At 46.3% G+C, this 13,726-nt stretch overlaps 1 protein-coding gene across 2 annotated transcripts in view; it reads right to left on the reverse strand.

Annotated features, from left to right (window-relative positions):
• Positions 1-3,969: 3,969 nt before the first annotated feature.
• The window catches only part of LOC147725210 (uncharacterized), a 141,010-nt gene continuing 131,253 nt past the window's right edge, over positions 3,970-13,726 (reverse strand). For both annotated transcript variants that reach the window (XM_086967134.1, XM_086967133.1), the window contains exon 4: positions 3,970-5,055. In XM_086967134.1, coding sequence (XP_086823260.1) covers positions 4,131-5,055 — 925 coding nt within the window. In that variant the 3' untranslated portion in view covers positions 3,970-4,130. The remainder of the gene's footprint in view (positions 5,056-13,726) is intronic.

Below are 13,726 nucleotides of genomic sequence, written 5' to 3' on the forward strand. Positions count from 1 at the left end.
CGATCAGCCAACCACGCCCTCGCCGCCGTCCCCCGCATCCGAAGAGCGACTACAGGACGAAGGTCCTTCTCCCACCTGGCCGCCAAGACCTGGAACTCCCTCCCGACCGACCTGCGCCTGACCCAAGACCACCTCTCCTTCAGGAAGAAGCTGTTCGAGCAGTAGCGGCACCCCCCCCCCCCCAGCGCCTTGAGACCCTACGGGTATGTAGCGCGCTCTATAAGTGTCATTGATTGATTGATTGATTGATAGAAAAAGGATAGGGGGCTCAGACTACTGGTTCTTCTTTGAAGAGGTCGCCTGAGATCCTATCTAGCCCAGGCGCTTTATCCGATTGCAGTGAGTGCACTGCACTAAGAACCTATTCCAAGGTAAAAAGCGGTATGGGGCAGTTAGGGTCCATACCCATCAAAGCAGTGGAGGCTGAGCTATTTGATATTGGGGGAGTAGAATAAAGCTCTTTAAAATGTAGAGACCAAGATTCTTCAGGTATATTTGGATCAATTGAGGTCCTACCTTCTGGTTTCCTTGTGTGAACTAGATTCCAGAAGGACCGTGAATCTTTGGCCTCAAGTGCAAATATGATGGCGTGCCATCGTTCTTCTTCCCACTCCTATTTTGCATTAAAAATCATTAATTTATAGGCATGCCTCGCTTCAATCATGGCGGCCGGGAAACCTTGTTTCAGTGCCGTAAGTAGCCCCTGCTTCAATTCTTTACAACCCCCATTAAACCAAGAGTGTTTAGTAACAAGAGGCTTAGGTTTAATAGGGGTTGTTTTATAGAAGGAGTTCGCCAATAAGATAGTTAGTTCCTCATGCAACCCTGACAGGGACCTTTGTGCACTGTTACAAAATGGAAGAGTCATGATTAAATTTGCCCTTTCAAAGAGGGGGGATTAAGCTCAGGTACAATTTACGCATATCTTCAGTGGATTTCTTCATGTTAGCCCATCTGATTCTCCTCCCACCAGGGATTATTCTGAGGTCACTATTTTCGTATGTTTCGTTGACCTCAGTTATCAAGTCATAGTTAATCTCAGTTAACAGGGGATTGTGGTCGCTTTCCGTGCGACTAGAGATTTGGAAGTTGAGGATCTTAGGCCATAAGGGGATTGCTCACCATAAAATAATCAATTACAGAAGTGTGACCCCTTCCACTGTAGGTTGATTGCCCAGGGCAGTCCCCCTTAAAACGCCCATTGCATGCTCTAATGGAAAAAGAATAGGTTATGGAGGCTAGCTTAAGTACCATGGCTGACCATTGTTTGGCTGGGTACATATTTGGGTGGGGGATTGACCATATTTCATCCTCGTCTGTGGAGATTTGGGGGACTCCAATAAGTGGTTCGTAATTACAATTGAAGTCACCACCACAGCGCTGGGACGCCTCCGGGCAGCTATTCTGCGCTTTATAAAACCTATTTTCATTTCATTTCATTTCAGCAATCATCAAGTCAACATCTCCCGGAAGGGAGTACAAAAGAGAGGACAAGGAGTCTAGGGTTTTGAAGGTGCCCCCCTGTCCTACTGGCCTCGAGTAGATATTAATAAGTGCCAGTTTGGGTGTTTTGGTATGTGACAATATGATGTAGGTTATATCAGGGCTATTGGTGTCTATCCTTTTCGCAGAAAACCCAAGATGAGCACCTATCCAGATACATAATCCCCCCGATGGTCTGCCTCTAGGACCTTTCAAGGCTGGCCCCATAAACGTGAGGTAGCCCAGTCTATGTATGGGGTTAAGAGCCCATGTTTTCTGGAATATACATATCCCGTGGAGGTCTACAAAAGCACACCAGTCAGGATTATCCTGATTGGCTGCAAGACCTGCTATGTTCAAGGTTAAAATTTTTAGGGTTGAATTTTGGTTAAGGTTTTTAAGTAACTGATTGTTAGCACTTCAGCTACTGTGGAGCGCAAATGCCTTTTTGGGACATACCCGTAGAGGAGGCGTTGAAGGAACTTTGGGCCGGAATCCCGAAGTGCACTGTAGGTAAGCATGAGCGGATTTTGCGGATTGGCAATCCGCGAATTTGCGGATTTGCAAACTCGCAATCCGCAAAATCCGCGAATTCCCGCGAATTTGCGGATTTTTTTTTTTTTTGTGTTCGCCCGTGTTTCTGCCAGTTCGCGAGGGTTTTTACAATTTCGCAATTTGCGAACTTACCTGTCGGGTCGCAAGTTTTGCGAACTTGTTGTTTCTACGTGTCCAACCTGTTTGGGACACTCTTCTTCATCACTGCCACTCTCTGTCACCACTGCCACTCTCTGACTACTCATGCCACCCTCTGGCCCACCCATGCCACCCTCTGTTTCATCACCACACCCTCTGGTTGTCCAGTGTACATTATTTTTGGCAAAGCAAAGCACACCTTCCCTGCCTCAAGTGACCTGAATTAATTTGGGGCTGATTAATGTGTCACAGAATATTTTTTTAGCTGGCACCTGCTTCCTTAGTGCGCCCTGATTAGTGATCTTTTGCACTTGCTAAGTGCTTTCATTGTTGCAAAATTAGTTACAACACCTGCCCTGCCCCAACTGACAATAATGAATTAGGGGCTGATTAATGGATTTTAACTTCCAGCCTGGCTCCTGCTTGTCTCCCTTAGCTGTAATTCAGGACCTTTGTGGCATATGTGTAACTATTCTGAGGTTCAGAGCAGGGTCAGATAATAGTTGCAACTGGCAACTGAACTCTGGAGGGGCCCCTCAGGAAGCACTACAGGAAATGGCTACTAATGATGAGCCTGAACTTTTGAACCTGGTAAGTAGTTACTTTCAGTTTTGCTAAAATCGTATTTCTGCAATTTCGCACTTATTCGCGGGGCGCGAACTCACGCGAACAGTGCGAGCAGTGCGAGCAAAATCCGCTGCTCGCGGATTTGCGGATTTTTCAGGAAATTCGCAAATCTCGCGGATTGCGGATTTCCCGAAAATCCGCAAAATCCGCGAGCGGAACGGATTTTCCGCCCATGCCTAACTGTAGGTAATGCAAAGAGCCTTAAAGATAATACAGCTCTTGACTGGGAGAAAGTGCAGATTATGCAGATGTTTTTGAACTGAAAGGTGCCTAGGGATTCCCAGCAGAAGCCATGCGGGCACATTTTGAATCATTTGTTTCTCAAGCATGCCATGATAGAGACAATTACAATAACCCAGTTTTGCAAGAATCAGAGAAGTAATCACTGTTTTCCTACTATCTGTGGGGATAAAAGGTAATATTTTTTTGATTAGTTTCAGCAGAAAAAAGCTTGATGAGGAGACAGTATTATCCTGTGCTTCACAATTCAGTTTGTTGTCAACAATCACACCAAGTTTCTTTGCCTTGATAGCTGGGATAGGCGCCGTCCCAGGTTTGTCTGGACATCAGTTCTGTGACCACTTTGGCAGTAGGTTGCCGAAAATGACTACATGTGTTTTGTCAGAGTTCAATCTCAGACAGTGAGAGCTCCTCCAGGAGCTGACCGCCAGCATGCAGTCCTTGAAGTTTTGCATTGGTGGTGCAGTATTTTTTGATACCAAGAGTACATTTGTTTATCATTCATGATGTATTATGGACTTGTAAGCAAGATATTATTAGGGTGACCAGATGTCCCGGAGTTGCTCTGACAGTCCCATTTTTACACAAGCTGCCCCTGCAGATTTCAGCAATTTCGGCTCATGTAGTCCTTCTTCTATTTTTTCCAAAATGCCCCGTTTTTTTGTTCTCAAGATGTGGCCACCCTAGATATTATGTTAATTAGGAATAAGCCAATGTAAACATTCTTTAAGGGGGAGCAAAGGCCCTTCAATCCTGTTTAGAGTTTTAAAACCAGCAGAATTATGGTCAAGGAAAAGCCGAAGAATCTGAGGTGACCAAACAGAAAAGGCAGATTTGATAATTTGAATAATTCCCCAAACCTCAAGATTGTCAACCTTAAAGTAAAAGATGAAAAAGAGTCAACAGGATGAACTAAACAATAACATTGAATAGAAATATCAGATTTATTTACAGGTAGTACTGATATAAATCATGTGACAAGTCTTCATTAATGTTTCTTACAGAAAAAAGAAAAGCAGAAAAAGTATCTTTCAAAATCAGACCTAACCAAAGGTCAGTTTGGTTACAACCCAGTCCTCACTGTGCAGTCAGGATTCGAACCATTTGCTCTCCATTGAAAGATCCTCGTCTAGACTTTCGATGACCTCCTGGATGTTGGAGGCCACCTCGCGCATGTTTTCGGCCAGTTCTGACCTGGCCCCTTTGTTGAGATGTGTGATTCTGTTGTACAGCTCTCTTAAGTTCTGGTAGAGGAAGAATGTCGTACTGGCTGCCGTATATGCTGCCTGGGCGCCCTGTATCACCCTCGACGCCCGGCTCACTTTTGTTGATAGTGCAGTTTCTTCTTTGAGATCTCCACTTTTGATGAGTCGGGTGGCAGGATACGCCATTTCTTTGGTTGATCCAAAGAGCTTGTCGTTGGTTGATGTTCTGAAGCCAGAATATATTGCCACATTGACAACAAAGTTGACAAGTTTAGTTTTGAGGTCCACGTGGTTCCTCTCAATCATAGCTGGTAGAAAGCGGGGAAATCTGGTCTTAATTTCCATGAGTTTCTTATGCAAGATTGTGCCATGAAGGTCCTCTTCCTTCTCTAGAAACATAAATCTTTCTAAAATTTTGAGATGCATGTCTGATATTTCCTTCAAATCCAGTTCACACAAGTCCAGGATTTTGTTTGCAAGAATCCCGTTCTTCATTTCTTCTTCCTGTTCCTTTGATGAGGCAGTGGATTGGAAGTAACTGCCTATCAAGGAAATGAGTTTTCCAGCTAAGTAGGTCAATGGCGAGGCCTCCATGAAGACTAACCCAGTGGCGGTCATGAGGCCGCCGCCAACCGCTACCCCGGCTCCAACGACTTTACCCTTAGTGACCTCTTGATGAACTTTGTCAATTTCATCTGCAATTAAACAGAGGCTGGCCACATGCTTTGACAAAGAAACTTTCTTTATAGACACAACATGGTTGATATCCTCCAGCTGATCACAAAGCGTTTCTACTTCTTTATACAACCTGTAAAAAATGAATCAATTGAAAAGGTTAATAAAATTGTGCAAACTGCAAACCACCACTAAAAATATAAAGGCATCATTTGCACCCTAGAATCTTACATTGTGGGGTACCTCTCCTCAATCATTGAACACTCATAGAGGCTAATTTCCTTTCCTACATATATCCACAATAACACAGATAAAGTTAACCTTGCAGCGCAATATGCTTAAAAGAGAAATCCTTCTACATCTGTAGCAAGTCCTGCTTTAATACCAACTCTTAAACCAAAGGGGAAGATATATGGAGTGTTGAACAATGCAAACCCTCACCCCCAGTCAACTGATCTGGGTTTAATGTGCCTCATGGGAACAGTCCATCCCCAACTGCCAAGCCATGGCTTCCCTGGACCGGAAACAAGTGTCCTTCGACCGGTTTCTGGCAAATCAGCCAGGCTAGCTTGAATCCAGTGGAAAAGTGACCCACGCCTGGGCATATCCTGCCAACTTACGGTGAACAAAGCAAAACCAAAGGGGATGATGGACTGAGAGTTGAACAATGCAAGCACTCACCCCAGTCAACTGATCTGGGTTTAATGTGCCTCATGGGAACAGTCCATCCCCAACTGCCAAGCCATGGCTTCCCTGGACCGGAAACAAGTGTCCTTCGACCGGTTTCTGGCAAATCAGCCAGGCTAGCTTGAATCCAGTGGAAAAGTGACACACGCCTGGGCATACCCTGCCAACTTACGGTGAACAAAGCAAAACCAAAGGGGATGATGGACTGAGAGTTGAACAATGCAAGCACTCACCCCAGTCAACTGATCTGGGTTTAATCCATCATCATTCTTTAGCTCACTCCGCCTCCCCAGTTCAGACGTGACCATATACAAATCAGTCTGACCCTGTACCTCATGGGAACAGTCCATCCTGAACTGCCAAGCCATGTCTTCCCTGAACCAGAAACAACCATCCTGGGACCAGTTTCTGGCTAATCGAGCATCATCAGCCAGGCTAGCTTGAACCCAGTGGCAAAGTGAGCAAGAGACCCACATCTGGGCATACCCTGCCAACTTACGGTGAACAAAGCAAAACCAAAGGGGATGATGGACTGAGTGTTGAACAATGCAAGCACTCACCCCCAGTCAACTGATCTGGGTTTAATCCATCATCATTCTTTAGCTCACTCCCTCACCCCAGTTCAGATATGGCCATATGCTGTCAGGTTGTCAGTCGCCCAAGATAGGAAAACTAACCACTAACCTCTGCTCAGCAGCCAGCGGGAACAATAGCCAGTAGAGGAGCCTCCCTACTCTCTAGAGCACAGCTCCCCACAGTGTGATACACACAACTATGGAAAACAACACCCCGGGGAAAAGGGAGGGGAAAAAATAATAAAGTATACTGCCGGGAAGGCTTGCTTCCTAGGTCTGACCTAAGGGTATCTGTAATCTCCTTTTATGGAAAGCACTGCATCAAGAAATAAAAGAGAGAGAGATATTTATTTATTTATTTATTTTTACAATTTATAGAGCGCAAACAAATGCCCGTAGGCGTCTCGGCGCTAGAAACAATGCGTAAAGTTCCCACAGAGGCTAAATCGACAGCTGTTATTGACCAAACAGCCAGGTCTTTATTTTTCTGTGAAATTGCATCACGGACGAGCTTTCTCTGATGGCTACTGGCAAAGAATTCCACAGTCTGGGAGCGGCCACCAGGACGCGCCTATCGCCCAAAGTGACTGTTTTGGTTCGCGGTACCATCAGAAGATTGAGGTTATTAGATCGAAGCGATCTTGTGGATGAGTGGAACCTAAGATGGGCTTTCAGGAAATGCGGGCCGTGATTATGCAGTGCTTTGTATACTATACAAAGGGTTTTGAATTTAATCCTATTCCGGATCTTGAGCCAGTGAAGTTCTTTTATGGCCTCCGAGATTGGCATGAACTTCGGGGTTCCAGACAGGAGACGGGCTGCAGCATTCTGGATTGTCTGCAGTTTATTAGGCACTCTGGCCTGGGTATTGATAAATAAGCCATTGCAGTAGTCAAGGGAGGACAACACCAGGGAACTTACCAGTGTCTTTCCTGCTGCAGCTGGCAAGAATGGCATAATTTTCTTAATCAGCCTAAGTTTATGGTGGGCAGTGGCTGCTGTTTTGTTTGCGTGGGCCATAAAATTCAGGTTCTCGTCAAAAGTCACTCTGAGATTTCTGACAGTAGGGACCGGTTTAGGGGGGGTCCCATACGTGGGCGGCCACGAAGTAGTAGACCAACTGGGTGAGAGATGTCCGAAAATGACCACCTCCGTTTTTTCGGAATTTAGTTTTAGGCAATTGGGGGCCATCCACTCTCCAATCGCCCGCATGCCCCCTTGAAAGTTTTTTGCTACCCTCTCTCGATCACCATTAATGGCCAACAAAAGCTGCGTGCCATCTGCGTAGGAGGTAAGGCTCATCCCATGGGCCTTGATGACAGATGCCAGGTCCGACACATACATATTAAATAGTGTCAGACTTAGGGATGAGCCTTGGGGTACCCCACATGGCAGTGACAGCTTGTACGGGACATCCACACTTGCACATAATCTTAAGAACAGCGGATTAGCCAAAGAGAGGAATACTCATCCTGTTAACCTCACAGCTTGCAATTGTAAGTCACAAATTAAACTTGAGGTCGTAAGCCATTTTCGAATAATGTCTCAAAACTGAATAGTGGTAAATGGACGCACTCTGAATACACCAGCTCGAGTCAGATACAGTGAAGAAACGCTCCAGTGCTTCTTTCAAGAAAGAAAAGAAAAACAAACATGTGCACAATACCTGGAAGGAATATGCTACTTACCAGTATGCATCTGTTCTTGGCATGTAGGGCTTCTGACATTCATATCTGTGCATAGATCGCCACCTAGTGTTGGGTCCGGATGATTGCAACTTGTTGTACTGGAAGAGTCTTCGAAGTATCACCAGATAGGTGACTCCTCCCCTGGACTACAGTGCGCATGGGCATCCCCTCCATCCTCATTGTTTTTCGCTATTGAGACAGAGATGGAGATAGTAAAGTAAGAGATGGCCATGCCAAAGATAATGCTGCAGCTGCGACAGGCACCGGGGAGGAGGGCGGGCGATATGAATGTCAGCAGCCCTACATGCCAAGAACAGATGCATACTGGTAAGTAGCATATCCCGTTCGAGACATGTGGGCTGCTGAATTCATATCTGTGCATAGACTGTATAGCAGTATCTCCTCTAGCGGTGGCCACCTGTGCCAGCTGCAGCAGTTTGAAAAAGAGTTTTGAAGACAGCTTGGCCTACAGCAGCTTGCTGCTTTGCTTGCACGTCTACACAGTAGTGTTTTGTGAAAGTGTGTATGGTAGTCCATGTGGCTGCCTTACATATGTCTTCAAGAGGAATATTTCCTAGGAAAGCCATGGATGCCCCCATTTTCCTAGTGGAGTGTGCTCTTGGGGGGGGTGGTTAATGTGCGTTTAGCCTTTTGATAGCATATCTGAATGCATTTAACTATCCATCTGGCTAGTCCTGACTTTGATATTGGATTCCCTTTATGTTGTTGTGGTGCAAAAGCAACAAATAGTTGCTTTGTTTTTCTAACTGATTTTGTTCTGTCCACATAGTAAAGTAGAGCTCTTTTTACATCTAGTGTGTGTAGGGCTCTCTCGGCTACTGACTGTGGATTTTGGAAGAACACTGGCAGTTCTATAGATTGATTAATATGTAAATTTTATACTACTTTGGCATGAATTTTGGGTTTGTTCTAAGAACTACCCTGTTAGCATGTACTTGCATGAAAGGTTCTCGAATAGTTAGTGCTTGTAATTCGCTAACTCGTCTGAGAGAGGTAATGGCAACCAAAAAAGCAACCTTCCACGTTAAAAATTGCAGTTCGCATGAGTGTAGAGGTTCGAAAGGAGGTCCCATAAGTCTGGTAAGTACTAAATGTAGATTCCAGACTGGGGAAGGAGGGTGTTTTGGAGGGATCACCCTTTTAATATCTTCCATGAAAGCCTTGATTGCCTGTACTCTAAACAGTGAAAGGTGTTGCCTGTTTTGAAGGTATGCTGCTATAGCAGCTAGGTGTAGTCTTATTGAAGAGTATGCTAAGTTGCATCTTTGAAGATGAAGTAGGTAACATATAATGTTTTGTTTGGAGACATCTAATGGGTTGATTTGGTTATTGTTACAGTAAATAACAAATCTTTTCCATTTTGCTGCATAGCATGCCCTTGTAGTTGGTCGTCTACCCTCTTTGATAATGTTCATGCAGTCAGGAGGCAAATTAAGGTATCCGATCTCTAAGACTTCAGGAGCCAGATCGCTAGGTTCATTTGATTGGGATCTGGGAGCCTGATTTCTCCATGGTTCTGAGTCAGAAGATGGGGTGCGAGGCACAGCCTTTGATGGGGAACTACTGAAAGCTCCAGGAAGGTTGTGTACCATGGCTATCTCGCCCATGTGGGAGCAACTAGGATTAGCGTGAGTGACTGTTGCCGCAGTTTGCGCGCCACCAGCGGAATCAGTGGTGCTGGGGGAAAAGCATACGCAAATCTGCCTGACCAGTTCATCCATATTGCATTGACCTGTGACAACGGATGTGGGAACCTGGTGGCAAAGTACTGGCATTTCGAGTTTTCTTTTGTGGCAAACAGGTCTATTTCTGGGTGACCCCACTTTTGGAAGAATGGTTGGAGAACTTTGGGGTGAATCTTCCATTCGTGCAGTTGTTGGCTGTGCCTGCTGAGCAGGTCTGCTATTTGATTGTCTTTCCCTGGAAGGTGTTCTGCTAGGAGAAAGATGTCTTTTGGGATTGCCCACTTCCATATGCTCTGTGCCAGGTGGGACAGCTGTGGAGAGTGCGCCTGCGCCTGTTTCTGGATATAGTACATTGCGGTCATGTTGTCCGTCCGGATCAACACGGTCTTGCTGCACAAGTACTTTTGGAATTCTTTTAGGGCTAGGAATATCGCTAGCAACTCTAGTTGGTTAATATGCACTTTCTTTTGTTTGTTTGTCCAGAGCCCTTGAACTGTGTAGTGAAGGAGGTGGGCTCCCCAGCCTGTCAGTGATGCGTCCGCTGTTAGTACTAGTTGTGGAACTGGCTCTTGGAACAGTCGCCCCTTCGAAAGGTTTTGTGGGTTCCACCACTGGAGAGAGTAGTGAGCGCGACTGTCCACCAACACTAGGTCTTTTAGTTGCCCTTGAGCCTGGTTCCATTGCCGTGCTAGGCATGCTTATAATGGGCGCATTTGAAGTCTGGCATGGGGGACTATGAATATGCAGGATGCCATATTGCCTATGAGTTGCATGAAGACTCAAGCTGGCAGAGAGTGTTGTGGCTGGAATTTCTGAATGAGCATCTGCATGTTGTCTATCCTCGCTGTGTTTGGGTATGCCTTTGCCAGTGATGTATTTATCTTGGCTCCCAGATATTGTTGTATGTGGGAAGGCTGCAGATGCGATTTTGGGTCATTCATTGAGAAACCTAGGCTGTGCAGCAGCTGAAGGGTTTGGGACATTGTTCTGCACACTGTGGGTACAATTTTGCTTGTATTAGTCAGTCGTCTAGATACAGGAACACATGGATGTGTTGCCTCCTGAGGTGTGCTGCTACTGTGGCTAAGCATTTTGTAAACACTCTCGGAGCTGTGGTAACCCCGAAGGGGAGAACCTTGAACTGGTAGTGTTGAGCTTCTATTGTGAACCTGAGATATTTTCTGTGAGCTGGATGGATGGGTATGTGAAAATATGCATCCTTGAGGTCCAATGTTGCTAGGAAGTCTCCTTGCTGCAGTAATGGGAGCACTTGCTGTAGTGTGATCATGTGGAAGTGCTCTGACAGTATGTATTGATTTAGAGGTCTGAGGTCCAATATTGGTCTGAGGGAACCATCCTTCTTGGGAATAAGGAAGTATAGGGAGCATACTCCTGTCCCTTGATGTTGGAAAAGGACTGGCTCTAAGGCCCCCTTTTCCAGCATGCATTTCACCTCTTGTTGTAGCAGGGTGATGTGTTCTTTAGACATAGGACCGCGCCTGGGTGGTATGTTTGGTGGGGAAGAAGTGAGTTTCAGGCAATAACCATACTGGATATTTTGTCTGACCCACCTGTCCGTGGTAATTGCGTTCCAGACAGGTAGGAACTGTTGGAATCTGCCTCCGACTGGTGTTAGGTGGTCTGGAGGTAGCGTGATGAAGTCACTGTTTTGTGGCAGTGGAGGCTCTGGTGTTATTGCCTCCACGTTTTCTTCCCTTATTATTGTTTTCCTCTATAACCTCCTCTGTTGGAGTTTTTGGTAAAGGAACTTTGTGTGTTGCCTTTGTATGATGATGATGTCTGGGAAATGTTGCCTTGTGTAGCTGCACTGTATGAGGAGTGTCGAAAGGAACCTCTATGTTGCTGAAACTGCAATGCTCCCATTGACTTTGCGGTTTCTGTGTCCTTTTTAATTTTATCTCAAATGGTGTCTACAGCAGGGCCAAAGAGGAAGTCTTGGTTGAGTGGCTGATTAAGAATAGTGGACTGCACTTCGTTCTTAAAGCCTGAAATACGCAGCCATGCATGTCGCCTTAATAGAACACTGGTGTTAGTAGACCTGGCTGTGGTGTCTGCTGCATCAAGAGCACATTTGATGGAGGCGTTTGTGATGAACTTTCCCTCCTGTATGAGGTCATCAGCTTGAGCTTTAAAAGTCTCAGGTAGGTGTTGCATTAAGCTTTCAAGCTGGTCGTAGTGTGCCCGGTCGTAACGAGCTAGCAGAGCTTGAGTATTGGCTATCCTCCATGAATTGGAGGCCTGTGCTGCTACCCTTTTACCTGATGCCTCTAATATCTTTGATTCCTTATCAGGGGGAGGCGCTTCCCCCGTGGTCTGTGAGGTGGCCCTTTTGCGTGCATTAGCCACCACTAGTGAGTCTAATGGTAACTGCTCTCTGATGTAGGATGTCTGTTGGGTCTGCCCTATACTTTATTTCAATCCTGGGATTGATTACCCGTGCCCTGGCTGTATCTTTAAAAATGTCAGGTGCGTGTTTTAGCACTCCCTTCAGCATGGGAAGTGTTCTGACACTTTTTTCTGATGTTGGGAAGGTGTCAAATAAGAAGTCTTCTTCGACAGGGTCATTGTGCATATCTACATTGTGGTATAGTGCTGCCCTGTCTATTAATTGGTTGAATACAATGGTGTCATCAGTGGGTGAAGGCTTAGTTGGATAGGAGGAGACATCAGGGATGGGATGGGTGTTGTAAGGGTCAGTTGTCTCCTTCCATGTCACATTTTGTGGCTCAGGATCCTGTGGATATTCATAATCAGCCTGAGGATCCTCCCCAGTGTTACCCTCATCATCCCCATGTTGAGAAGGAAAGTAAGGAGCAAAAGGAGTAGTAGGCATAATAGGATAGAAGGGAATGAAGGGTCTAGATGAAGAGGTCCCAAAGTCCTTCTTTTTCAATGGAATAGGGGAAAGAGAGTCAGTGTCTAGTGGCCTCTTTTTCCTGCGTAGGATGGTGACTTTACCAGTCTCAATATTAATGTATATTTTTGCCTGGTCATCTGCTGGGTCAGCATGGAGGAGTTCTTCCTCTACTGTTCTTGGTGGTGACACCTGTGGGTCGATACGACCTTCAGCCTCGACGATTCTTGGTGCCTTAGTGCTTTTCTTCGGCTCGGGCCTTTTTTTAGGGTCCGGCATGTTTTTGGGTCGACTGTTTCCTTTGGTTCGACACTTTTCTTGTGCTGGACAGGTTTCTTTGGTTGGCTGTCCTTTACCGAGTCGATGGCCTTTTTCGGATCGACTGGTGTTTTCGGAGCACTTGTCTTCAGGTCGATAGCCTTTTCCGGGCGGATTGTAGGCTTCGGGACGGCACCCTTTCCGTCGGCGACCTTCTTTGGTTCGGCGACCTTTGGCGCAGCATGCTTTTTTGGCTCAACGTCTTTTTTGGTGTCGGCGCCTTTTGGCTCCTTAGTGTCCTTTCTGGGTTTGACGACCTGTTTGGGGTCGACGCCCTTAGGCTCGACGGCCTTTTTTGGGTCAACTGTTTTCTTGTGGTCGATGCTTTTAGGCTGCGCGGCCTTCTTCGGGTCAACGTTTTTATTCGGGTCTACGCTTTTGGGCTGTACGCTTTTGTTCGGGTCGACGGGTCTCGGGTCCACAACCTTCTTAGGTTCTGGAACCTTCTTCAGGTCTTACAGTACTTGGCCCTGGGGTCTCTGAAGGCTTAGGTTTCGGTTTCAGTTTCGAAGCCGAGCCGGATGGCGGGGCTGCCGAATGTTTCTTTTGATCTTGGCTAAGGCCTTTTGGCGATGCCTCGACCGGAGCCTTCGGTAACGGGGCAATTGGTGTCGGGGGCAGGTACTCACGATTTGCCCCGGTGGGATCTCGTCATCGGAGTCCGAGTAGTCCTCAACGGTGACGATCTCTAGGTCCGAGTCTTGAGCTTCTGGAAGTTCCTGCTCATCGTCAAAGATGTTGTCGGGTTCCGGTGCTTGTCGCCTGTCGCTGCATCTCTTGCCTAGCGGCCCGTCGATTCCGTATTGTTTTCTTCGATCGAAACTGTGCGCAGGCCGGGCAGGTTTCTTCTTTATGGTCTGGAGAAAGGCACTTGTTGCATACTGAATGCTTATCAGTAAACAGGACCTTCGAATGGCATTGTGGGCACCTTTTAAACAGGCTCCTTTCCATCGAC

Source organism: Lissotriton vulgaris, chromosome 4_1, assembly GCF_964263255.1.
Source record: "Lissotriton vulgaris chromosome 4_1, aLisVul1.2, whole genome shotgun sequence".
Taxonomy (NCBI): domain Eukaryota; kingdom Metazoa; phylum Chordata; class Amphibia; order Caudata; family Salamandridae; genus Lissotriton; species Lissotriton vulgaris.